Consider the following 25,706-nt stretch of genomic DNA (forward strand, 5'->3'; position numbering starts at 1 on the left):
TTTTGTAAATCTGTGTGATCAGGGATTGTTTTTACATTGCCGTAAAACACTGTACGTGAAAAACACAAAAGAACAATGTTTCCGTTTTTAGTACATAGTTGTCCTGTAAAACGTACCCTGAGTGTTACTATCTCTTCATTAATTTTTATTAGTGCTGTCAAACGATTAATCGCATCCAAAATATTTTTTTTTTACATAATATTATATATATATATTTAACAAAAATATTTATATATAAAATATTTATATGTATATAAAATCTAAATTATACATATATATATTTTTTATATGTATATGTAAATATTTCTTAAATATATACATGTATGTGTGTATTTATATATACATAATAAATATACACAGTAAACACACATATATTATGTAAATACAAACTTTTATTTTGAATGCAATTAATCGCGATTATGAATGTTATGGATAAGACAGACAGTCTTTAATTAAAAATTATTAATCGCATCCAAAATAAATGTTTGTGTCTACATATATGTGTGTACTATGTATATTTATTATGTGTATATATAAATACACATACATGTTTATATTTAAGAAATATTTACATAGATATATATTTATATTTATTATATATAATATTTATAATTTATATTATATATATAAATATTTTTGTTAAATATATACATGCATGTGTGTGTGTGTGTGTGTGTATAATATATAAATATATATATATATATATATATATATATATATATATATATATATATATATATATATATATATATATATATATATATATATATATATATATATATATATACACATAATAAATATACATAGTACACACATTAATTTAAACACAAACTTTTATTTTTGGATGTGATTAATCGTTTGACAGCACTAATTTTTATGCAAGTGTTCCACATGTTCAATGTGAAAACTTTTATGACATTTTACCTCATTTGCTGTATATTATGGATAAGACACAGACAGAAATATCTCACAATGTTCATATAACACCAACTAAACATAATAAGATGATGAGTTTGTTACATATTATAAATACTTCAGCCACAATTAAAATGTCTGAATGTCATTGCATTAGATGCAAAATATTAAATCAATGACTTCTGCAAACAAATGCTAGCTTTTCTCAGAGACAGCTGCCTTTTAAAACACACTTTTTTTGCAATTAAATAATTTAAGAACTTTTATCAGAATTTAAATACTTTTAGAATATGTAGTTCAGCACATTCATTAACATGTTTCACAACCATAAAGTGTCACAATACTTTAGTCATTGTAATCTTGACCTAGTATTTTATCATTTTAAACCAAATTTTTATTTATTAAAACATGCTTGTGCATTTTTATTTTTTTTTTTATTTTTTTAAATGCCACTTGGTTTGACATTTATTTGTTTGATTCTATAGTTATTTAATGGTATTCATACATTTTAAGTGTCTACGTTTTTTTTATTAAGGCCACTGTATATTATTATATAAACTTTTATACGCTTATCCATGCACAAATGTCAAAACCTTTTTGCTGGGTCTCAAGCATAGACTATAAAAAAAGGTCTCAAGAGAGGATATTAGAGAAGTATCTATATTTTCATACACGCCCCGCCCCTATGACGTCGACTGGAGACGTACTCTCCGAGGCGCCTTTTCTACACCAGTTCATTTCCACGCTGCCAGTAATACACGAAGAGAGAGCAGAGACAATCAGCTCGCACCAAAGACGCCTACATTCACTCTCCAAACATCAGGACACCTTCAGAGACCACAATGACGGAAGAAAAGATCTCCATAGAAGATGTAAAGACGTCCAACGGTGAAGCGCACACAGCCGTCGCCAATGGCTTGAGTGACCGCAAGACGAGCGAGCCGGAGACCACCGGGCAGAAGCTGAAACGGATCGCCATGGCCAATCTGCTGGTCATCTTGACGGTGTCAGCGGTCATCGCCGGCGTGTTCATCGGGCTCGGCGTGCGCAGCGCCGGCTTGAGCCGCACGCAGATCATTTACTTCGGGTTTCCCGGTGAGCTGCTCATCCGCCTGCTTAAAATGATCATTATTCCTCTGGTGGTCTGCAGTCTGGTGTCCGGCGCTGCCAGCATTGACCCCAAAGCCCTGGGCAAGCTGGGCGGCTGGGCGATGCTCTTCTTTCTGGTGACAACTTTGATCTCGTCGGCTGTCGGCGTTATTATGGCGTTCATTATTAAGCCAGGTGTCAATGACGGGGGAAAACTATCCTTAAACACTCAGGATGACAGCGCTGTTCCCGAAGCCAAAGAAGTCATCGATTCGTTTCTAGACTTGATAAGGTAAGTCAAATACTTGTCAAATACAACGTGACGTCATGGGTGCCCGGAAAGTGGCGTAAATTTGTTCCCCGATGAACACGTGTTCGCACATTTCACGATTCTGACTCGAAACGAGTCCTCTTTCCGTTGTTAAATTTCCTTTTAGACGAATAAACTATGACATTATCTAAAGCAGTTTCGTGAACGAACAGTTTCCTTGATTGAGCCGGTGCACAAAAACGGACTAGCAGACATTTTAACAAATGAATCGTAATTTACAGGCATTTTATCAACACTCATACCGAACAAAGTTGGTATTAATAGCATTTTATTCAAATACAAACACATTTTGAACATTACAATAAACACCACTATTAAAACGCAACTTAGTCGTAAAAAGCACATGCCTTGTTAAAATGTTAGAGCATATAATGTGCCTATGAACCCTTCTAAGCTGACTGTTCGAACGAACCGATTCGCCGAAATGATTCAAACTCCCCTCCATCTCAGCGCCAGCTCAGCTTTGCTGAACAGGAAGAGGAAAGAACAAATTTAGTAACAATGTCAATGAACAAGAATGGGTAGATACATTTGTGACACATTATGTAACTGGAGTCAAGAAGTTGTCAAACATATACGTTTAAAAACGTTGCTGCTATTGCCTACATAAACTGAATCGGAGCTGTCACCCATATGAATTTCATTACTGCTCAGGAACCGCCTTTAGCATGCTATGTTTATTTATTTATTTTTTATTTTTAATATCACTTTTTTTTTTTTTTTTTAAATAACGCCACTTATTGTTGCATTGACTATCATAAATTAATTTAGCGACATTGTTTTGACTATCTATAGCGTGACGATCTGAGTGCTGTAACGAACACTTGAGTTGCATCAGCTGCGCGTCACGTGTTAATCCGTTCTGAAGAGGATGCAGGTTGATGGTCAGTTTATAGATGTGGCACTTAACCCATTCACTTTTCTTGGTGTGTGGTTTCCTTAACCAGATAGAGTAACTTCACATTTTTTTAAGCATTATATGATGCGCTAGTAATTACAATAAATGCACATTTTTAAAGAAAATATGTATTTTGAACAGAGGCAAACATCTCTTGCATTCCGTAAGCGTGCCTAAAACCGACTATGGGTGGGTTTTGGGGTTTGGCCCCGTTTGTCGTGCTGTAAACAGGTCAAATTTCATCATGTGTTTTACAGAATGATGTGAAGAGGACACTCTGTTCTCATTTATCTTCAAAAACAAGTAAACAACAACCAAAAAGACATTTTTGTAAACCTTCTCACAACTACACAAGACATGCATGTTAATAAGAATATTTACAAAATGTAAATATTTACACTGACACACATTAGGGTGACCTGACCCAAGAGAAACAGGGCTTTCCTGTTTTTGGTGGAATGCCCTTGGAATTGTCACTCGGCCCACAAAGTGAGAGATGAAATGTTTTGTATACCTTTGCTTAAAAAAAAAAAAATCAAACATATCACACAGTCATTTCAACTTCATACTTAATCTTATTTACTTACAAAAATTGTCCCATTTTTAAGTAATAGATATAATTTCAGAAACCTGGTCACCTTAAAGGGATAGTTCACCCAAAAATTATGGCTTTGTCCAAAAACCTAGGTAGCTGTCTTGTTGCCTCGCTATCTTATAAGAGAATGACTTGTACGGCAGCGTTTGTACATGAAGTTACCTCACGAAACTGATTTCGGACAGACTTCTGAGGCAGCGTAACAGTTTAATGATCTACAGCAATATAGCGCGAGCTTTGGTGAGAACTAAACAAATATTTAATTACTACAGTAGTAATTTCTCGATAGAAATGATATCAAAATTGAAACATGTTGATCAAAATCGTACATTTATACACAAACTGAGCAGCAAACGCAACTTTCGGACGCCATCTTTATTTTTCTAGCTCAACTGTCACAGAATGGAAAGCACAGGATTGTGGGATATCAAAGGCAGCTAAGGATACATCTATGCTTCCTTCGAAAATCGATCTGAGGAAGGTATCTCATGAGAGAGGAAGTTAAGCTAACATTGGATTCGGACGTGCCTTGATGCCTTACTACCTTGAAATGTGTCCTCGGAAGGCAGCATTTTCCAGTTTTCTAAAAAGAAGATATTTTGAAGAATGTTGGTGACCAAACAGTTGACGGTAGCCATTGACTTCCATAGTAGGGAAAAAAAAATACCATAGTAAAAATACTATGGAAATCAATAGCTAATTTCTTTCGTGTTCAACAGAAGAAAGAAACTCGTACAGGTTTGGTAAAACTTGAGAGTGAGTAAATGGAGACATAAAAATGTAGTGTTTCTTTCCTCTCTTTAAGTTTATAGCAGTTGATTACGGATTCTGGTTTCAAGATTAAAGGAGTAATAGTTGATAATTGTTGAGGGTTTCGATTGCTAACAGTCGTGCATTTGTTCCCACAATACCGAAGGAGCTAAACGGCCAAAGCCTGTTTTATACCAGCATTGGGGCTGCTTTAGGTTAATGCAGTTTAATAACTTATAAATCATAAGTTTTCACCAAAATAGTTTTTTTTTTTTTTTGTGTGTGTGTGTTTTTTTTCCCAACCATAACAGACGAGCTATTTTTTGTTTCCGCGTGCTTCCTCGTCATTTCCTTGTTTCGTACTTTTGACCAGCTCCTCAGGATACAGAAGCTATCGTTCAAAGAAAAAGGATTTTGTCTACAGGTGTTGCGGTTCCTAATTTAAAGCCAACTGAAACATTTGTAGTGTTACTCCTTTGTGTCTCCAGGGCGAGTCAATGAGGCAGCGTATGCTTGCCACATGAGGGCAACACGCACGTGCAAACTCATGCAAACATGAGACAGCTGATGTAACTCGTGTCATCCATCAAAGGGTACTCTCTCTTTGGGTTTCACTGTGAATAAATCCTGCCATACAATCGCAAGGACCACCGTGGACCCTGCTGATTTCACACTCAGACAGTCTTTCTGTTGCAAGTCTACAAACAGCACGTTCTAGCGTCTGTTTTCTAAGTTTAAACTTGTGTCAGCTGTTATCTGTAGTTGTGTTGCCTTATCAGGTTTAATGCTAAGGCAAGACCCTGACAGCATGTGGTGGAACAAGCCCTCATTCCCCTGTATTATGCAAAAGATGTAGTTTATCTTAAAAGTTAAGCGAGTCTTGATGTTGCAAACCTATGTGACCTTCTTTCTTTGTGGAACACAATAGCAGTTTTTAAAAAAATGTTCACGCTGATCTTTTCCAGTGAATGAGCCGTTGAATGCCAAAAGCGACCAAAAACCAAAATAGTAGTGATCCGCACAACTCGTGCGCTACATTTCTCATCTTTTCAAGCCATGTTGTTTGGTTTGTGTCGAACAGACTAGTGGTCGACCAATAGTGGATTTTACGATAACTAGGTTGGACCACTAGATGGCCACCTTTAAACATCTACACAAAGGCCATAGCATTGAAATTAGATGCGTATGTATATTGTATGCAGGGTTGCCATGTTTTCATAACAAAACCCACCCAATTGCTACTAAAAAAACTAGCCCAAAATGAGCCCAAACGCGGTCTACGCGTTTTTTTGTAAAATTTGTATTTCAGGGGCTACATATCATGTTATTTGGGGTCACTACAACCCGCGGCAACAGTGTTGAACCCCAATTCAGTGGAAAAACCATGAATTTGGCAACACTGATTGTATGTATACTCTCCCATTTTATTTACTTTAATTTTTAGAAAAAAATAACAAAATAAGTGATGATAAAAAAGGAACTGAAGTTGGATGTGTTTCTGATTTAATGTTTCTTATGGCTGCATGAATGTGCCAATTTGCTTTCTTACGTCTTTTAAATATGGAACTTGGCTGGATAACGAATGTATAAAAGTGACCAGCTGGATATAAACTAATGCAAACAGATGGTAACAAACGTGATATTAAACATTTGGGTTGGACTTGTGTGTGTTTTTTTCACATCGTTTTAACCGTTTGAATAAATTCGTTATCTGTGTTTTATATCTGTATCTGTCTTGTGTGTCAAAACAAACTCCATGAGACATCAGTGATTTCGCCTCAAGAGGTCGCTCTCGTACCGTCCCTCCATCAATGGACGCAACACTGAAAAACTGTTGTTCCAGCAATTGGTTATTGGTGCCGATTAATCGGCAGACCTCTAGAACAGACTAAAATTTAAGTAAATTCACTGAAATATTGCTTGACAGCTATGATCACTTTCATAGTATGGAAAAGAACAGCTTGAACATTCTGCAAAATTTCTTTTTTGTGTTCTTCTGAAGAAAGCAAGTCCGATGCATCATGGAATGTCATGAGGGTCAGTAAATGATTCATTTCTGGGTGAATTAGTGCATGCTTTGTGTACAGTGATTATGAAATTCACACTTTTCCCCCCAGCATGGCCTTTTTTGTGTATACTTTGTGAAAGTTTATTTTAGACAGGGCAAATTCATTGTGTAGTTATATTTATCTGTTAATAGTTACTTTTAATATGTCAACAAACACCGGACTTGAGATGAATCTTTGACAAGGTGTGTGCAGTGCCACGTTTCAATAAGGTCCTGTTTGATGCGTGTACCTTTTTTTACACGCCTTTGTAGAACGAAGGAACTACAATCACGCCTACCAGTCATACTTGGAATGCACTGAGTCATTAAATTGTTGACATATTTGTCGTTGCGTGGTATTATTATTTGTAAATGATGCCTAAATAGAGCTCGTCCCACCCAGCTCACTGGGATTTCAATGCAATGCTTTGGAAACCTGTGACAACATTTGAGTGCGTCAGTAATCAAATATTTCAATGGTGTAAACTGGTCATGCCAGTGTTGCTATGCAGGTTCCTCTGGTGTTTTTGGGTTTCATTAAGGTTTTTGCATGTACTGTATTTTAAGTTCTTGCTGTCCTCTGAATGTTCAGACAAGGGAAATTCGAGGAGAGAACAACCCCTGGCATAGGTGTTTGGCAGTACCCTGCTGTCTGGGAAGCAGCCTGTTGCACAGCACAGCAATTTTGAAGTTGTTCTTCTCTAGGTTTTCCAGTCTCATCTTGCTTCAGCTGTACTATTTTACGATAGCACTCGTCTCCTGACACCTTCCAGACTTCTTTAGGTGTTAGCTGGGAATGATAGCGATTTATTGGAAAGTTCCCTATGGGCAACAGATTCCATACGTGTTCAGAATCAAGTCTGTAATGGTGCTTTTTACTTGCCTTTTTTGAAGATGTAACTCAAGCATAGCTGTTTTTGTGGTTTCACTGGGATAAAAAGTGGCACACAGGTCATATTAACATCATACCAGGCATTATTTTTACACCCAATTTTTTTTTATGTACACAGATCATATTAAGGTCAGGGATACCAGAATATTCCTGAATGTCTGTGTTTGTCATTAATCCCTATCTCCAGGCAGGTCCTAGTGCTCATCTAGTTCTTCTCCATTGGAGGGAATGGGGTTATGGGGTAGAAGGTAATGTGTGGAATAGGGATTAGTGGAGGGATATAATCGGACTAAATTCTCCCAAGATATTTCCACATCAGGCCGCTCAGGGATTGGCTGGTCAGGACTGTGAGGATTTTTATTGCCGGTGGGCTGAAACTGTGGCTAGAATTGGATCTTTGTTCTCTTACTACCTTGCTCTGAATTGTGTTTGCTAATGCTCAAAATATACTTCAGTTTTGATGTGAATGCTTAGCTTATACATACAACCAAATGCATAGCCTTTCAGAACAGCAATACAGTGTTGCCACCTTGTGAACCAACTAATTAGTGCAAATATCTTCAAGGCATTTGTACTATGCTGATATCAACATTTGTCACATGCCCTAGTGAACGCGTAAACTTTAGTATACTTTGGGTTTTATTCACTGCAAGATATGAAAACAAACTTCTGACATTTAACTAGTTAGGATTTGTTTGATTTAATTGGCCGATTTATTTATATCTGGTTTGAGACTGTCAGTTATATAATTCCTTCCTGTCTTCTTCTTTCAGAAATATCTTCCCATCGAACCTGGTATCAGCTGCCTTTCAGTCGGTAGGTTTAACAAGATTTGGTTTAACATGAAAAGCAGACGTGTTTTATGTGTTTTATGTTTTTATGTGACGTGATTATTTGATGATTCTGAACATTTCTTCTTCACAGTATGCCACTGGTTACAAGTTTGTGAAAAATGAGACCAACTCGACCATCTTCTCCATGGAAAAGGTACCAGGTCCCAGATTTACCCTAGGATTGTTTTGAAAGTCCAGATTTTTGTATAAATAATAAATATATTTCTATAAATATATCTAATATAAAAACATTTATTACAAAAATATTCTATTAATACATAGATAAAAAAAAAATATGTATATGGGTCAATGACGTGACGGGTATTTTTTTTTTTTTTTTTTTTTTGCCTTAATAATAATAATAATAAAAAACAAAAATATGACATCCAAAGTATGTAAGGTAGTACAACTTGATCTCTTTTATTGAATCCAAAAAGTTTTAATTATATTTTGCGACATATAAAGGTATTTTAAAGATTTTGAAGTGTCAAAAGCTCATAACCGTCCAAAGGCCAATACAGCCATTTCATCTGTGATTGCAATATCTTAAAATGTATATATTTTTATTCTGACATGATTTTATAACATCATATATCAACATAGTGCAAAATGTGATTAAAATTATGTGTAGAAGTCGTTGCTTTGAGAATGAATGTCCGGGAAAATGAATTTCGTTGATGTAAATCGGAGTAACTAATATAAACGGAGCATTTTGGAAAATGTAATGTTTTCACTGTTCATGCGCATGTCCCAAAACATCAGGTCATTTGGTACAACCGCTATAAAACATGGAAAATGTTGTAATATTTTAAAAACTTGTACTAAATATAAGATGTTTGATTGTCTTTCATTATCTAGCTATCAAGCTAACTAGCTAGCTAGATGAAAATATCGTCATTTGGTATTACCAAAAGTGTCATTCGGTAAAACCGAATTTTTGGTTAAACCGAAAGACTTTTTTTGTAAAAAATGACAAAAGCAGTGTTAATTGATTATAAAAAACACATAATCTCATTGTTAACATATATAAATATTCAATGAATTTTTTATTTTTTATTTTATTTAATGCTATTTTTTTATATTCTAGAAGTGTATTATAAAACATATAATATAAATATTAGTGGTTTAATGTCATTAAAAAAAAAAAAAAAAACTTTTCTTTTTTCCCCCCTTGATTTCAGTCATTTATGTGTTTTATTTTAGGTTCCAGTTGGCTCAGATGTGGATGGCATGAACATCCTGGGTCTCATCGTGTTTGCTATGGTATTTGGGGTGGCTTTGAGGAAACTTGGAGAGGAAGGAGAGATCCTTATTAAGTTCTTCAACTCTTTCAATGAGGCCACCATGGTGTTGGTCTCCTGGATCATGTGGTAAGGGAACGTCATGTGCTTTTATTGTTTTTATTGATGTTTGTTCCCAATTTGTGGATCACCATATCTCAATGTCTTCCTGTCTGAAGGTATGCACCACTGGGTATTATGTTCCTGGTTGCTGCTAAGATTGTGGAAATGGAGGATGTTGGCTTGCTGTTCGCCAGCCTTGGGAAGTACATCGCCTGCTGCGTTATTGGCCATGCCATCCACGGTCTCCTCATCCTCCCGCTCATTTACTTTGTGATTACACGGAAGAACCCCTACACTTTCTTGCTGGGATTGGTCACCGCTTTGGCTACTGCTTTTGGAACCTCATCTAGGTAAATAAACAGCACCTACTTGCACTCTTCAAAATAAAGGTTCTTTATGGCATCTATTTGGGTTTTGGCACTGGGTAGTTATTCTTGGGGCACTGGGATGCCCACCAGGGCAGTCCCCCGAGAATTTTATGTTAGAACCATTTTTCTGGTTGCATTCACACTCCCAGTAGAAACTGTCACTTATGTCCTAGCTGGAGCTTGAGCACACAGCTCTCACATTCTCCGTCTTCACCAGTTGTTTAACACTATAATCTCATATGTCTTAGATAAAACTGTTAAAAAAGGTAAACCGTATACAATAAAATATTATTGCATTTACCATGTAGTTGATGCCCATTGTTGCTAGCTGAGCAGATATACATAATCATGTTTCACTTGGTCCCTTCAAAATCTTGTTGGATTTCCTACTTAGCTTAAAGGTTGAGAAATGCCTGGACTTTGGCGTCGATCCTTCTATCACTGTTTTCCATGTTTGTGGAGTAAATATATAGGCTATAAATTGTTTACACACAGCTTTTTAAAAATGGTAGGTTCCAGATTTTCGCATGTTTTCAGCCAATCAGCGCACCTGTTGTGCTGAGTTAGACCCTACTCTGAAGTAGGAGCTAATTTATTTCCCCCAAAAGGCATTCGTAGAATTAAGATTATGTCCGGTTCCTGTGGTGCGAACACGCCAAAAAGTGGCTACTTCCGCCATTAGTTACAGGAACTATGAAAAAGTTCCTCCAGTGTGAAGAGCCCCTTATGGGATCATGATGAACCTTTATCTGAAGAACATTTTTTCACTATAAACCTTTTGTGCATTGGAAATGTTACGTGAGACGTCGTTTTTTTTATCGGGACAAACTTTTAAGGACGCATTTTGAAGATGGACCCTGAAAAACATACAAATTTTATCACAAATACATTTTAAAAATTGTATATGCAGTGGTTTTATATAGCAATACATTTTAAATAAAACATTTATGCATAGGTCCTTTATAGAACCTCTTTTTAAGACTAAGTCTGTATAAAACCTGATATTTACGTCCATCTTGGATCTTAACACAAGAGGTCTGCTGAGACTGTCACTCCTGGAAGTATCATGCACCACAGCTGTCTCCTGTGACCACTTGTGATCAGATTCCTAGATTTGATGTATTATTAAACCAATTTAAGTTTGATTACTCGCCTTGTTTTGATTTGATTTATTAAATGAGTATTGCATATGCAGAATTAAGCAGGAAATAACCATCAGCTTTTCTGATCAGCTCTGCCACATTGCCCCTAATGATGAAATGTGTGGAGGAGAACAACGGTGTGTCTAAGCATATCAGCCGCTTCATCCTGCCCATCGGAGCAACCGTCAACATGGACGGAGCCGCCTGCTTCCAGTGTGTAGCTGCGGTGTTCATCGCTCAGCTTAACGGGATCCCACTGGACTTTGTCCAGGTCATCACCATCCTGTGAGTTCATTGGATGTCTTTTAGTTACCTCCGTACTCTGCTTAGTTGGAAGACGTTTGTAGACTGATTTTTTTATTTATTTTTTTAATCTCCTTTATAGCGTGACTGCGACGGCGTCTAGCGTGGGAGCTGCTGGGATCCCTGCTGGAGGGGTGCTGACGCTGGCCATCATTTTGGAATCAGTGGGGCTGCCCACCAACGATCTGTCGCTCATCTTGGCTGTGGACTGGCTTGTGTGAGTATCTGGTTTAGATGATTTTGTGGGTTAAAGAGAAAGATGGTGTGGTAAGACTGAAAGGATAGCTGATAGGGAGGAGAACAAGGATGGATTATATTATATTGTTTCCTCATTCTCATTTTTTCAAACCATGAGGATAATTATTGTCTTTTCTGTATTTTTTTTCTTCATTTAGCGATCGCACTTGCACCGTCATCAATGTTGAAGGTGACGCCTACGGAGCAGGTCTTCTGCAGTATTTCGTGGATCGCACTTCCAGTAAAAAGGAGGGAGTGGAGCTAAGTAAGGTGCGAGTGGAGGAAGAAGACCCCGCCTCCAGGCCAGAAAGCTCTCCACTCATCGAGAAACAGGGAAACTTTGAATTGGAAGAGGTCGCTGGACCTAAACCCAGTGACAAGGAGTCCGTTATGTAGAATTGCACAGTATTTCAACAAACTTTCCTTCCCTACCTGCCTGATCTCACTAAATCAGTCTCTGCATCTACGCAGTGACCATGGGAGAGATGCTGGTTTAAATTAACACAGGACAAAGACTACATGCTTTTGACCCTCCTCTATACCCAGCTCTTGTGAAAAGAGTCTGCCAAAACGTATGCACATTTAGATGGAAAAATGCTTGAACAATTATTTATTAGATGCTGGTCAGACATTTTGGAACTTTTTTTTTTTCTTTTTCATTACTCTTTTTAAATATACAAAAAGTCAGTCCGGCCTTTTAAAATATTATTATACATGGCTTAATACTTCTTAATATATGCTCCTAAATTAAAACTCAGATTTCTCTCAACACCTTTTTCATGAAAAACATCTCTTTAAAAAGCCAAAGTACCCGCAAGAACCTCTGCATCCTTCACTGTCTAATCAGCGCACCAAATAATACGCTTTAGGTGGCGTGCTGTTCCGTTATGGCATTTTGAATTACCTCGTTCATGCGGATTCCCTTTAAAAGACCTCAGGCTCCTCAGATGTTGGTCCATCTAAAAGGTGCTGATACCTTCACTGAACTCAGGGGCCAAAAGAAAGATGTAGGAAGCCTAAACTTTATAACTTAACACAGTTAAGTGCTGACATCTTGCCTTCTGCATCTTTTGTCTTTATGCAGACACCATTATGTTTTGTGACGTCCTCTTTGGGGTCAACTTGATCAGACGTGAACACTAGCAAGTTATGTCTTGTGTCTTAAAGCTGCAAGGCTGTTCAGATAAGGCTGTGGAAACCTGTAGATGAGAGAGTTCTCTGTGTGCTGGTTGATAAGCAACTATCTGTGGTCAAGAGGTGTATTGTTTCCATTTTCAGAAGAAAGCCATAGATTAGAGCATGAATCCGGACTGGAAGTGAGATTTTGGATTCTGGAATAATGCTTCTTCATGGGGTGTAGGAAGTTAGATGTGTTACAAACACTGTGGACTTTCTCTGTTTTGCTCAGAATCTTTTTTTTGTTTTGTTTTGTTTGCTTAAAGAATTAGTGTAAAAAATATTGTTTGCATATCCTTTTGTAAAAAAAAAATATATATATACAGAAATGAAGTATACAATTGTTTGCTTTTTAAAAGTGTACTTCTGAGATCTGGTTGGTTTTTGTTTTGTTTGTTTTTTTCTTTTTTTCTATGCATGTTATTTGGAGAAGAGCACAAATATGAAATGCCTGCCATTTTCTGAAGGTATTGAATTTTATGAGGAGGAATCAGGCAGAAAATTCTGTTAATACCATTTACCGGTGAATGTTTAACCGTAACTAGCAGTTGAACTGAATTACTTTTATTCTAATTTTATTTTTATTTTTTTAGAAATGTTTTATATGTTTAACCTAAACACACCAGCAGAAGGAAAGTATCGGGTGACAGGGTGCAAGATGTTCACCAGTGTACTGTATGTTGACCAAATGTTTTTCAATAATGAGAAGAAAGTCGACATATCTAATTTCTGTAGAAATCACTTAAGTTTGAGTCGCAGTTGATCGGTGTGCAGTTAAATCCGACCAAAGATAAACATTAATCTTTCTTTTTTTTTTTTTTTTTTTCTTGTATTTACTCACCAACATTTTAATAGGGTGTCTGGTGCTTGTAATCTGCACTATTATCAGTCTATCATTTCTTTTCTGTTCTGTTAGTGCTCAAGATGTATTTCAAATCACGTGTATTATTTAAAATCAAACATCTGTTCTGCTGACGGATTTCACTCCATTAAAAGCCTGCAGTACATGCAGTACTGTAAAGGCTTTTCATTCCAGGTGGCTGTAGCATAGCTGCCCTGTTGATGCGGATATGTGTGGGTTTAACGGGTGGTTGTATCATAAATGGTTGCTTGATGATGTCATCAGCAGAGTCAAAGAGTACTGTTAAGAGAACTAGTGAATGTACTCCACACTGACTGCAGAATAAAGACTTTTTTTTTTTAAATAAATAAACTTGTGATGTTGTCTGTCTTATGAGTTCCCAGCTGACACTACATGGTGGGGCCAATGTATATGGGCCCCAAGTGGGTTTGGGGGCTAATTCAGACAGGGCAAACATAGAAACTACAGACAAACATGGTGTACAGGCTGTATAGAGCTGAAATGATAATAAAGCTACTCTGAAACCCATGTAGGGCCCATAATGGGGCTAATTTACACAGGGCTGACTTGAAACCCATAGAACCCATGTAAAAAAAATGCATTTGGGGGCCATCCTGGGGCTTATTCAAAAAGGACTGACATGAAACCCATCCACAAACCCATTTAGGGCCCATACCGGGGCTAATTTACACAGGGCCGACATGAAACCCATAGAACCCATGTTAAAAAATGTAATTGGGGCCCATACTGGGGCTTGTTCAGAAAGGGCTGACATGAAAACCATCCACAAACCCATGTGGGGCCCATACTGGGGCTTATTCAGAAAGGACTGACATGAAACCCATCCACAAACCCATTTAGGGCCCATACTGGGACTAATTTACACAGGGCCGACATGAAACCCATAGAACCCATGTTAAAAAATGTAATTGGGGCCCATACTGGGGCTTATTCAGATAGGGCTGACATGGAACCCATGGAAAGAAATGCCTTTTGGGCCCATACTGGGGCTAATTCAAAAAGGGCCGTCATGAAACCCATGGAAAACCCATTCGGAGCCCATAGTTGGGCTAATTCAGATAGGGCCGGCATGAAACCAATGGACAAACCCATATTGTGGCTTATTCAGACAGGGCCAACATAGAACCCATGGACAACCCCATTTGGGGCCTATACTAGGGCTAATTCAGATAGTGCTGATATGAGACCCATGGACAACCCAATTTGGGGCTCATACTGGGGCTAATTCAGATAGGGCCGACATGAATCCCATGGACAAACCCATTTGGGGCTCATACCTCAAGCCCATTATTGTGCCTATATTGGCCACACCATGAAAAGTTGTCTGGGAAAATCCCTAAAATGATGTACATATTGGGTGCTAGAGGATTTTTCAACTAACCAAAGGATAACCACTTGTTTGGTTATCATATTTCTTATTGTCTATATCATGTTTATTTCTATATAGCTGTGCTAGTTTCTCATATCAATCCAGTCTTTCTTCTCACATAATTTCAACTCTAATTTAAATTTCATGACTCAAATTATGTTAGTGCATTTATTTATTTGGAAAGAAGCCCTTTAATAAGCATGATAATGTATAGTCAGCTGGTCATTAGGCTCTTCAGCTTATTAATGTCTTGGTTTGATTTAAAATTCATGAATTATCAGAATTAGAATGTATTGTTCAGCATGTTTGAAGACTTCATGGCCTACTGCGCCACCTTGTGGTATATTTTACAGTAACTATATTTCCTGCTATATCTAAAACCATGAACACCAAATTAAAAACTCAAAAGTAAGTCCATGTGGTTCATTTCCAGACATTTTAAAATGCACTAACATGTTAAGACACAACAAGTGGTAAATGTTGTTTTTATGCATTTACATATGTAATGTACTATAGTGAACATTACGAAGTACATTTGTGAAACACACGGTGCCAAAACCAAATCAAACAAAACAACAAAAGAAAACAGTTAAAGAGGAGTTCAATTCAACAACAGTGTAGGTAAAAAAGTCTGACAGGAAAAAAAAAAAAAAAAAAAATTAAATATCAAAAGTGTAAAGTTTTTTAATCATGCAACATGTTTATTTATATGAAAATGAAACAAAACAATTCATATGGCATAAAAAAAAACCCAACAACATCAGTCTAAATTACCTGGTGCAAGTATCATTAATAAAGTGAATAGGTGCATAAAACAGTAGCTATTTTTTCAGATTTACCCACCCTCTCTTGCATTCTAGCCTTTCAACATCAGCTTAAACATCTCGTATGTCAAAGAAAACATCCTACACTCTACAGTTCATAGTGGTATAATGATGACCATACATATGAAAAGCAGCAAAGTCATTTTAAGGTTTTAATGAGCTGCCTGGGTTGTTTATTATATGGTTCACTTGTGGACCTACAAACATGAATCAGTTTTCCATGATGCAGGCTTTAAAAAAAAAGAAAAGAAAAAAAAAAGTGTTTCTCTGGCAATCAGTTTAAAAATTCTAACTTTTGTTTTGTGTTTAATTACTATAGAAATGGATATATTAATACCATGTATTTTAACAAAAAAAACAAAAACAAAACATGACCTTTACACCATTTTGACATTCCTGGGATTCAGCAGTGTAGAAATTACATACTTAGACTTCCAGAACTTTTATTACCATTGTTTCATACAGTATATTTAGACTATTTAAAGATTCATGACTCAGCAGACCACAACACACACATATAATAAATAAAATTGGCAAGAAATACTAACATTCAAGTGTTCAGATACAGACAGAGACATTTAGTCTGGTTGTAATACTCTACAAAGTTCAAAATGTCCAAAGATTTTTAAATGTCAGAAATGCAGTATTACGCAATTGTGTCAAATCGAGTTACTGCTTGCTACGATCCTAACATGCGACTCTTGTCCAGCCTTTTCTTGGAAGGGTTGGGGTACTGGGGGTTCTCAATAACCCCCTCCCCAAACTTGAGTTCCAAGAAAGCATGGTGGTTGTTCGGACCATAAGCGGTGATGCCAGCAAACTGCAGTGGCACCAGGGGTTGCAGGAAATGTTCTGGGAACTCCACGTCTTGTTTGTGCTCAGTCCAAGTGTCCCTGGTCATAACTCCATTACGGGGATAGAAGGGCCACAAGTCTACATGTAAATGGTTTGCTTCACTGTACTGCACACGGTAGAAGTCACCCTCGACCGCTCGCTCCCATACATAGCCGTTAGCATCCACCAGTGAGCCCGAGTCCAAGTTCTTAAGGTAGTCGCAATTCGGAACGTCCTCCAAGTAGATGCCCAAGTCTACATCATAGTCCCATGGAATTACGGTCTGGTGTCGGGCAGCTCCCAACAAAGAACCCCCTTCCAGCCAGTAACGCACGCCAGAGCTCTCCAAGATGTTGACAACATATTTAGTGGTCTCTCGGAGGGCACGCAAGCAGCAGGGTGGAGTCCAGCGCTCTACGTAAAGGTATTCTGGTGTGTCGTCACGCACTGTGCCGAAACATCGTGGCGTCTCTTTACTGCAGCCAAACCATTGATCTCGACCATCAGGCAACACTACACGTTTCAGGCCAAAGCTGCGCATGAGGTGATTGGTGGCATCTTTCAGGCGACTATCCGCCTTCCACTGGTTGTGTGCAGAGCTAAACAGCGGCCGATGACTGGCGGAGAACGAAGGTCCCTCCAGGAGCTTGACCTTCCATCCCCGCAGAGATGTTTGGACAAACAAGGAAGACATCAGGGGGCGACCTAAAGGAACCGAGAGATTGAAGAGGTCTTCGGTACGGATAAGAACCACGGCGTCTCCCTGCAGGGCTGTGCAGACGCTACCGCTGCTCCCTGAGGCCGCAGGGGTGTAGGTGGCGGTCCATTCCCGCAGATTAACCCGAAGGTGCAGGCACTGCACAGCCGAGCGTGTCAGCACTGGAGCAGCAACCAGTCGGACCGGCCCGCCACCTTCCCCTTCCAGCTCCCGAATAAGACGCTCAATTTGTCGGCCGTGGTCCAGCTCTACACCATCAGGAACTAATAAAGCAAATTCCGTCTGCACGTTGAACTCTGGACGATGAGTTTGTGGAGGCTGGTCAGGGCTCGGCGACAACACCAGGAGCCGGGCTCCCTCGGGAAGAGCCAAAGGAGGGTATGGTGGATTTTCGGCTACAGCAAGGAAGGGTAACTCTGGTCTCTGGCGCAAAAAAGAGCGAGCAACATCACCAACATGGTTCTCAAAGTCTTCAAATTCGCGAACAACGATTGTGACGCGTGGGCCACGCATGTTGCCCTCAAGACCTCCCAATTTGACGCCTCCAACTATGCTTCCACCAACCAGATTACCCATAGCTCCCAGTCCTGGCACAGGAAGAGAGGCTTTCTTTAAGCCCTTACCTTGTTCCCGACGCTTCTCCATCATCTGCTGCTGGGCCCGCGAGACATAATATAGGATGAGCAAGTTCAAAATTATTGCTCCAGTTAACAGAGCCTGGCAAAAGCTGATACGCATTATGGCTCTTATTGTTGTATGCTTTTATGGCACATACAGTAACTGAAATCTTAAATAGAGAGAGGACAGATAATCTTGACTTGTCCAAATTCCTAAAATCTTGAACATTAACATTCTGATTTGGTCAAAAAGAAAGCAAAGTTTGAAGTAAATATTTGATGAAGCATCTTCTGCGACCAGATCAGTTTCGGCTGATTCCATCCATTAAAAAAGACTGATGGGACAGATTCCATATTCAACTCGAACGCCTTTAGTTCATCACAGTCCATTAATGCTATACATGGAGACAAAAAGAGAACATTTTAATAAACATTTAATAAGCATATCAAAGTACAAACTTATTGTTTGAAAAATCCAGATCAAGTTTGTATTACAAAAAGCCTATTAGTCGTCATTACTAAGTCTAGCCAACAAAGATGACCTAGAAATACGCTCAAATCTGCTGTCCCAATTAGAGATGCAATCTAGATAACCTACATTCATGTATTTGAAAAACTCTCATTTGATCACTTGAGACAGGTTCCTACAAATATAGAACATGCATGCAAAATTCAACCTTAACAAGCCTACAATCATCGATTCGTGTAGGCTAGATCTATGTAGCCTCTGATCTTAAAAGCATACACATATTCACGTCATTATGCAAAGCGGTAGAAATCACGATTGTGAAAACTAACATTTTACGGTTGATTCAACATTTTCCTCATCAGCAGACTGTCTGCACGGTATTCTTGCAATTCTTCCCCATGCTGATTCGGAAATGAGCAAAGGAAGCCTGAGAGAAGATCACAATATGGCAGGAAGCTACACTACTGGGTCGCTTCAATCAATCCCATAGAAAGAGAACGAGCGGGTAGAATGACAAATTACGCAGTGCTTCAGTTCTCAAATGGGCGGGCTTTAGCGGTAACATAGGTTTAAAAAATATATAACGCTTCACTGTCTATTTTTAACATGTGTTATCTGTAAGCAAGATTATTTTTTACTTTATTCATTACAATTTAATTTTTTGTTTCTCTGCAATTTTGTAGTAACAACAAAAACAAAGATGGATTAAATTCGAATAATACATTATAAATATAAATTATAATATTTAGAACATAAAATATTATTTAGAAACATTATATTTAGAAACAAAATATTTAGATAACATTAAAAATAGAGTGTATGCACGTGACGCCACCGTCGACCGTTACAACTGCGGTCACGCCCACTGAGTGGCACAAAGACTGATCGGCAGCATTGGTTCTCAGCGTGAATGCCGTGAAAAACACACAAAACACTTCCAAAACGGGAAAGAGTTTTTGATTGTCTGTACAAATAGCTTTGATACAAAACCTGAGATATATATTTAAAGACTGCCGAAAGCTACAGAAATAAATTGATCTCTGAAATTCAAAGAAACAGCTGGACTCCAGGCAGAGAAACGTGGATTTGCAGTTATCATTTTTGTGTCAAAACGTTGGATTTTGAGGTAAAATCATACCGTATATATTGTATTGTTATATATTATGTTGACAACTCATCAATTAAATATTTACCATGTTATATTCTGCATTTGGGTGTTTTTTTTAAATAAATACTGACAAAAACTATACAAGTTTTAGGGCTGGACAATATGACGATATATATATATATATATATATATATATATATATATATATATATATATATATATATATATATATATATATATATATATCATTGATATAAGTGATTACTCCGATTTAGACCTACCTATATTGTAGTTATAACGCAAATCTGCCTGTAAATATTTTTATATATTTCCACGCCGTCGAAATCAGGCACATATAAATGTCAGGAAACACGACTCCTGGCTGCAAATTTTAGTGTAACGTAATCGTTTGTTTTACTCGCGTTACATACCCTCCTTATGCAATGACGCGACATTGCCACGTGATACCTTATACTTTTCTCACCGCTTGTCAGGATGGCCCAATCACAGTCTTTGTGATGACTGGACTCGTTTTTTTGTTTTGTTTTTTAAATAATTTTGTAGATTTTTTATGTGATTTTTATTTTTATTATATTTACGCTGTAGCAGTTCTATATCTTGTCTAATATTAAAAAAATCTCAAGATTTTAATTGTCTTTTGATCTTATGGAGCCGCAAAACGCCCCCTTGTGGAAGCCTGCTTTATGACCCAGAGGGAGGAGCGTTTGCCATTCCGTGGTTGGAGTGGACCACTATTTGGCACTTTTCCGTGTGTGTGAGTACTCGCCTATCTGTATCGGGCAGGAAAACGGGAGAGGGCTTCGGTGGAGACTTCAAACAACGGGGTGGCTTATTTTTCTGTATTTCCACCTCCTGGCTCCGGCGACAGCTCGAACGCTCTGATGGAGGCGGAAAGATCCGGCGGGGTGGCGGGCGGAACGAATCAGAGCCCTGCAGGAAGCGGAGCTGGGCGCAATCCGAACGGGCCGAAGGCTGTGCTCGGTCCTGCTCCCACCGCAGCAGCCGCCGCCGCGGCCGGGCCGATGGCTGGATCTTCCCAGCCGCGAGATCCGCAGGACGGGGAAGCGGGCCTCTCGTTGCCCGGGATCTTACATTTCATCCAGTTCGAATGGAGCCGCTTTCAAGCCGAGAAATATCGCTGGGAGGCCGAACGAGATGAGCTGAGGGTAACAGCGTTTCTTTAATCGCTTGTTTTGGTCTCTTGCAAACGGATTTCTTGAGGAAGAGCACATTTATAGATAAGACGCAGGAGAAGTCACGATCGCCTGCTGTTATTGTTGATCAGGCGTAGTTTTGGGATTACATTGGGTTTAGGTGCTTCTCAGATGTTATTCACTGAAACAGAAGCAGAATTAACTGTGAAATGTTGTCCTTTTGTTGAATAGCCATGCCCACCTAGGTTAAGGATAGGAGTCGATTCTGGTTCCGATTCATCTAAACGATTCTAGCGCGATTAGCGCTGTTCTTCTAGTACTTTTTGAGAAAGGAAAAACATCTATTCTTACTGTATTTACTGCTGTCATCAGTCTGTCACCTGATTATGAGATCGTTTGCTTTTTCACAATTGGTCGTACCTATTTGTTCAATATAAAACTATGTAATATAATGCTACATAATACAAATTTGAAACCCAATCTAGTGCACGTTGTCATATGAACAACCAAGTTAGTTAACATGCTGATTTAAATCTTACGTGATATCATAACACATTAACAGTTTTGCATAATTTCGAGTGGGATGACCAACTTGCGGTTCAGTAAGTGGGTTAAATGATTTCAAGAACTGAAACCAACTGTGTTTTGACTCTTTAAAAAGAACAGGCACAAAACAGTCATCCAATACTCGAACCAAATACACTGGTGTAGTTACATGTTTTTTGATTCACTAAAAAAACGCCTCATAAGAGTCATTCGTGAGGGAATTGGACTGGACACGCAAGAACTTATATTTAGTAAAAAAGCAGTAACATTATTATTATTAGGCTATTTGGTTCATTTCTCAACTCTCTACGGACACACTGAAGCTCAAGTCGCCATTGGCTAGAACAAATTTGATTTTACTCGCCAGACTTTTTACATGCAATGCAAAAAAAAAAAAAAAATCAATTTAATATAAAATATAAATATAAAGTATACATTTCAAATACTATGAAAGTCAAGTCAACAGACTGTAATAAAAAAAAAAAAATAATAATCTACTACAAGCAAGTAATAGCACAAATAAACAACAAAGATGCAAATGAAATAAACAGTGCTTTTCAGGTAGATCTAACAGTAGGTAGATTATATACAGAAATTGAATAAAGTAATCAAATGTAAAATAACGCTGTCTTCACTGTATAAATTAAATATAGATGAATCCTTATTAAAGGTACCCTAGAATTAAATATTGAATTTATATTGGCATAGTTGAATAACAAGAGTTCAGTACATGGAAAAGACATACACTGAGTTTCAAACTCCATTGTTTCCTCCTTCTTATATAAATCTAATTTGTTTAAAAGACCTTCGAAGAACAGGTGAATCTCAACATAACACCGACTGTTACGTAACAGTCGGGGTGTACGCCCCCAATATTTGCATATGCCAGCCCATGATCAAGCCATTAGACAAGGGCAGAATGTCTGGATGTGCACAGCTGAATCATCAGACTAGGTAAGCAAGCAAGAACAATAGCGAAAAATGGCAGATGGAGCGATAATAACTGACATGATCCATGATACCATGATATTTTTAGTGATATTTGTGAATTGTCTTTCTAAATGTTTTGTTAGCATGTTGCTAATGTACTGTTAAATGTGGTTAAAGTTACCATCGTTTCTTACTGTATTCACAGAGACAAGAGAGCCGTTGCTATTTTCATTATTAAACACTTGCAGTCTGTATAATTCATAAACACAACTTCATTCTTTATAAATCTCTCCAACAGTGTGTAATGTTAGCTTTAGCCACGGAGCATAGCCTCAAAGTCATTCAGAATCAAATGTAATACATCCAAATTAATACCATACTTACATGATCCGATGTATGCAAGCAGCATGCATGACGAACATCTTGTAAAGATCCATTTTGAGGGCTTTTATTAGCTGTGTGAACTGTGTTTATGCTGTTCAAGGCAAGCGCGAGCTCCGGGGGAGGGGGAGCACGAGATTTAAAGGGGCCGCAACGTATATATCGGTGCATAGTTAACGATGCCCCAAAATAGGCAGTTAAAAAATGAATTTAAAAAAAATCTATGGGGTATTTTGAGCTGAAACTTCACACACATTCAGGGGACACCTTAGACTTATATTACATCTTTTAAAAACAAGTTCTAGGGCACCTTTAAAGTTACAAAAGTTATTCATTCAGGAGCATTGAGTGTGACTCTGTTGTATGATTAACATTAAAAACACAGACAGTTTAAGGACTACAACAAACAGCTGGTAGGGACTACAGCTTCTTCCCGGTTTAGTGACATCACAAACCCTAAAACTGACATAAACCCTGCCCCAGAGAACACACAACAAGGGGGCGAGGCCATGTTGGGATGCTTTAGAGAAGAGGAAGAGTGTCAGTGTTGTAGTAGAGTGTTTTTATCATGCCGTCATTTTACGCCAGACTGCTTCACAAACGAGGGTCAATTCAATGCTGGATTTGCACAAAAGATTAAAATTACGCCACATGCTAGTCGATAAGTTGAGTTCAACAGCTACATAAATTTATCCACTAACCATTCAGAAACGTCCAGATGCATTCTAAAAGTTGTAACTTCTTCCTGAGTCTTTCCATCAGTGTCCGACTCCGGTTTGAACAATGTAAGGCTGAACAATCCTCATTTTGGCTGCTTGAGATTCTCCAGCTTTGTTGTTGTTGAGCAACCGAAGCGTGAGCTGTTAAAGCTCCGCCCTCTTCTGGAAAGGGGGCCAGGAGCAGCCGCTCATTTGCATTTAAAGGGACACACACAAAAACTGCATGTTGTTGCTCACACCCAAATAGGGGCAAATTTGACAAGCTATAATAAATGATCTGTGGGGGATTTTGAGCTGAAACTCCACAGACACATTCTGGGGACACCAAAGACTTATATTACAACTTGTAAAAGGGGCATTATAGCTCCCCTTTAACACAAAGCCGACTATCTATCCTAGGATACTCACCAAGACAGGCATTTTGACATATTTTTTTTGTGTGAAATTCAAGTGCAAGAAGACAGCTCAAGAGAGCTCAATTCAGTAGCCTATGCTTCAGATGTACAGTTTGCGCTCACAAAACTTCTCACACAGCACGCTCGAGTCATCTTTCGTGTCTTATTGCGAAACTTTGATGACGATGCAGCACTGGTCTGATCGGGAGAGTGACTGTTTTGTCAACGAGCCCTGCATGTGCTCTCTGTTTCTCTCACAGTAGCTGTGTCTCATTTCGAAAGCTGCGTCCTCCAGAGGTCGCATTTGTCGGCCATATACATCATAAAAGTCAGAAAAGTAGTCATTATAAAATTGATCAATTCCTAGTGTCGCATAACTTGATGTAATTTCTTCATGACTTTGTAATGTAGTGGTCTGTTTAATTGCTACTTTTATGCTATTAATTATTTTGCAACCAGTGTAGTCCAATTCCTGAACAAATAGCCTATTTCAAGACAAACACACCTAATTGTTCAGGAATTGGACTACACTGGTTGGAAAATAATTAGGTTGAATTCAAGTAATTTGTTCAGGAATCGGACAATGGTTGTGTCGAAGTTTGTATGTTTCTGATTTACCAAAAAGAAGTGGCTCATGAGAGTCGTTTATTCTGAAATCGGACTACACTGGTTGTGATATTAATTATATTCACTAAAAAAACGGTTCAAACTAGTTATTTGATCAGAATTTAGACTTTAATGGTTGTATGTTTTTAGTTTAGTTAGTTTAGTTTAACTTTATTGTCTGTACAGATTTCCTGAACAGAAATTCATCTTTGACACTGGCATAGAAAACAGACAATACCTTACATTCCCATATCAAATAATAAAACACAGAGAACAAAAAACAACAACAAAAAAAACCCCAATACAATACATATTGCCCACACATATGCATACACACACCTACCCAGACAGATACCTCATGATAATACCTCAATATACTGATGGTACAAATGATCTTTTATATAAGTTCTTTTTAGCCAGTGGTATACGCAGACTGCGCCCCAAAGGTAGGGCCTCAAAGCAGAAATGGAGTGGATGAGTTTGGTCTGAATATACTGCGATCGCCTTTTTTCCATAAAGTGAAAAAACAGCTCTTGCATTGTACTCTTTTTCTGGCCGGTGATCTTATTTGCTTCATTAATAACTTTTATTTTATAAATAAATTTATTTTTCTGTCTCATTACCATACCATGATACAGTATTATATGTTAAAATACTTTCAATCATTGATCTATAAACAATGGATAGGCTCCTTCCTATCCATCTTAAAATTCCTTAGTTTCCTGACCTAAACGCTGTCTTGCTTTCTTGTGTATATGGTCCACATTTTCCTCAAATGAGAGTCTGTCATCAATGATTGTACCTAAATATTTAAAATTTGAAACTTGCTCTACCTTTACACCTTTTATAGTAATTTGTTCATATGAGACACCAGCCGTACCTATTTTTGTTCCCTAAACATAGTTCCTTTGTCTTCTCAATGTTCGATTGTAGGTGACTATCATCAAACCACTGTACAAGACTTTTAATATACTCAAAATAAGTTAAAGGGTTAGTTCACCCAAAAATGAAAATAGTGATGGGCCAATTTCAAAACACTGATGGATCAATGGATCTTGAGTTACAATGGCATTGCTCTCAATTGAGGCCTCACCGAGCCATCAGATTTAATCAAAATATATTCATTTGTGTTCTGAAGATGAACGAAGGTCTTACGGTTGTAGAACAACACGGGTGAGTAATAAATGATATTATTTACATTTTTTGGTGAACT

General features: G+C 37.9%; 3 protein-coding genes across 4 annotated transcripts in view; 2 read left to right on the forward strand and 1 right to left on the reverse strand.

Moving 5' to 3' along the window:
* Positions 1 to 1,409: 1,409 nt before the first annotated feature.
* slc1a5 (solute carrier family 1 member 5) lies at positions 1,410 to 14,104 on the forward strand. The gene is made up of 8 exons (XM_067364864.1): positions 1,410 to 2,296; positions 8,291 to 8,333; positions 8,442 to 8,504; positions 9,554 to 9,720; positions 9,810 to 10,043; positions 11,294 to 11,488; positions 11,589 to 11,723; positions 11,902 to 14,104. Exons 1-8 carry the CDS (start codon positions 1,758 to 1,760, stop codon positions 12,137 to 12,139), a joined length of 1,614 nt encoding a protein of 537 aa, XP_067220965.1. The 5' UTR covers positions 1,410 to 1,757; the 3' UTR covers positions 12,140 to 14,104.
* A 1,825-nt stretch (positions 14,105 to 15,929) lies between these two features.
* On the reverse strand, positions 15,930 to 18,543 carry fkrp (fukutin related protein). Its single transcript, XM_067365813.1, has one exon. The coding sequence runs from the start codon at positions 18,283 to 18,285 to the stop codon at positions 16,675 to 16,677; it is 1,611 nt and encodes a 536-aa protein (XP_067221914.1). The 5' UTR covers positions 18,286 to 18,543; the 3' UTR covers positions 15,930 to 16,674.
* Positions 18,544 to 20,480: 1,937 nt separating this feature from the next.
* Positions 20,481 to 25,706, forward strand: part of strn4 (striatin, calmodulin binding protein 4) — a 31,188-nt gene continuing 25,962 nt past the window's right edge. The window contains exon 1 of one of the 2 annotated variants that reach the window (XM_067364847.1): positions 20,481 to 20,928. In XM_067364847.1, coding sequence (XP_067220948.1) covers positions 20,644 to 20,928 — 285 coding nt within the window. In that variant the 5' untranslated portion in view covers positions 20,481 to 20,643. The remainder of the gene's footprint in view (positions 20,929 to 25,706) is intronic. The other variant, XM_067364846.1, reaches the window with a different exon arrangement.

This window comes from Chanodichthys erythropterus, chromosome 17, assembly GCF_024489055.1.
Source record: "Chanodichthys erythropterus isolate Z2021 chromosome 17, ASM2448905v1, whole genome shotgun sequence".
Taxonomy (NCBI): Eukaryota; Metazoa; Chordata; class Actinopteri; order Cypriniformes; family Xenocyprididae; genus Chanodichthys; species Chanodichthys erythropterus.

Bases quoted from the DNA above. Each gene is read 5' to 3' on its own strand.
- slc1a5 (XM_067364864.1), top strand. From the start codon at position 1,758: ATGACGGAAGAAAAGATCTCCATAGAAGATGTAAAGACGTCCAACGGT. The intron at 10,044-11,293 runs GTAAATAAACAG...TTTTCTGATCAG, and splicing joins GCTTTTGGAACCTCATCTAG to CTCTGCCACATTGCCCCTAA. The intron at 11,489-11,588 runs GTGAGTTCATTG...TCTCCTTTATAG, and splicing joins GTCCAGGTCATCACCATCCT to CGTGACTGCGACGGCGTCTA.
- fkrp (XM_067365813.1), bottom strand. From the start codon at position 18,285: ATGCGTATCAGCTTTTGCCAGGCTCTGTTAACTGGAGCAATAATTTTG.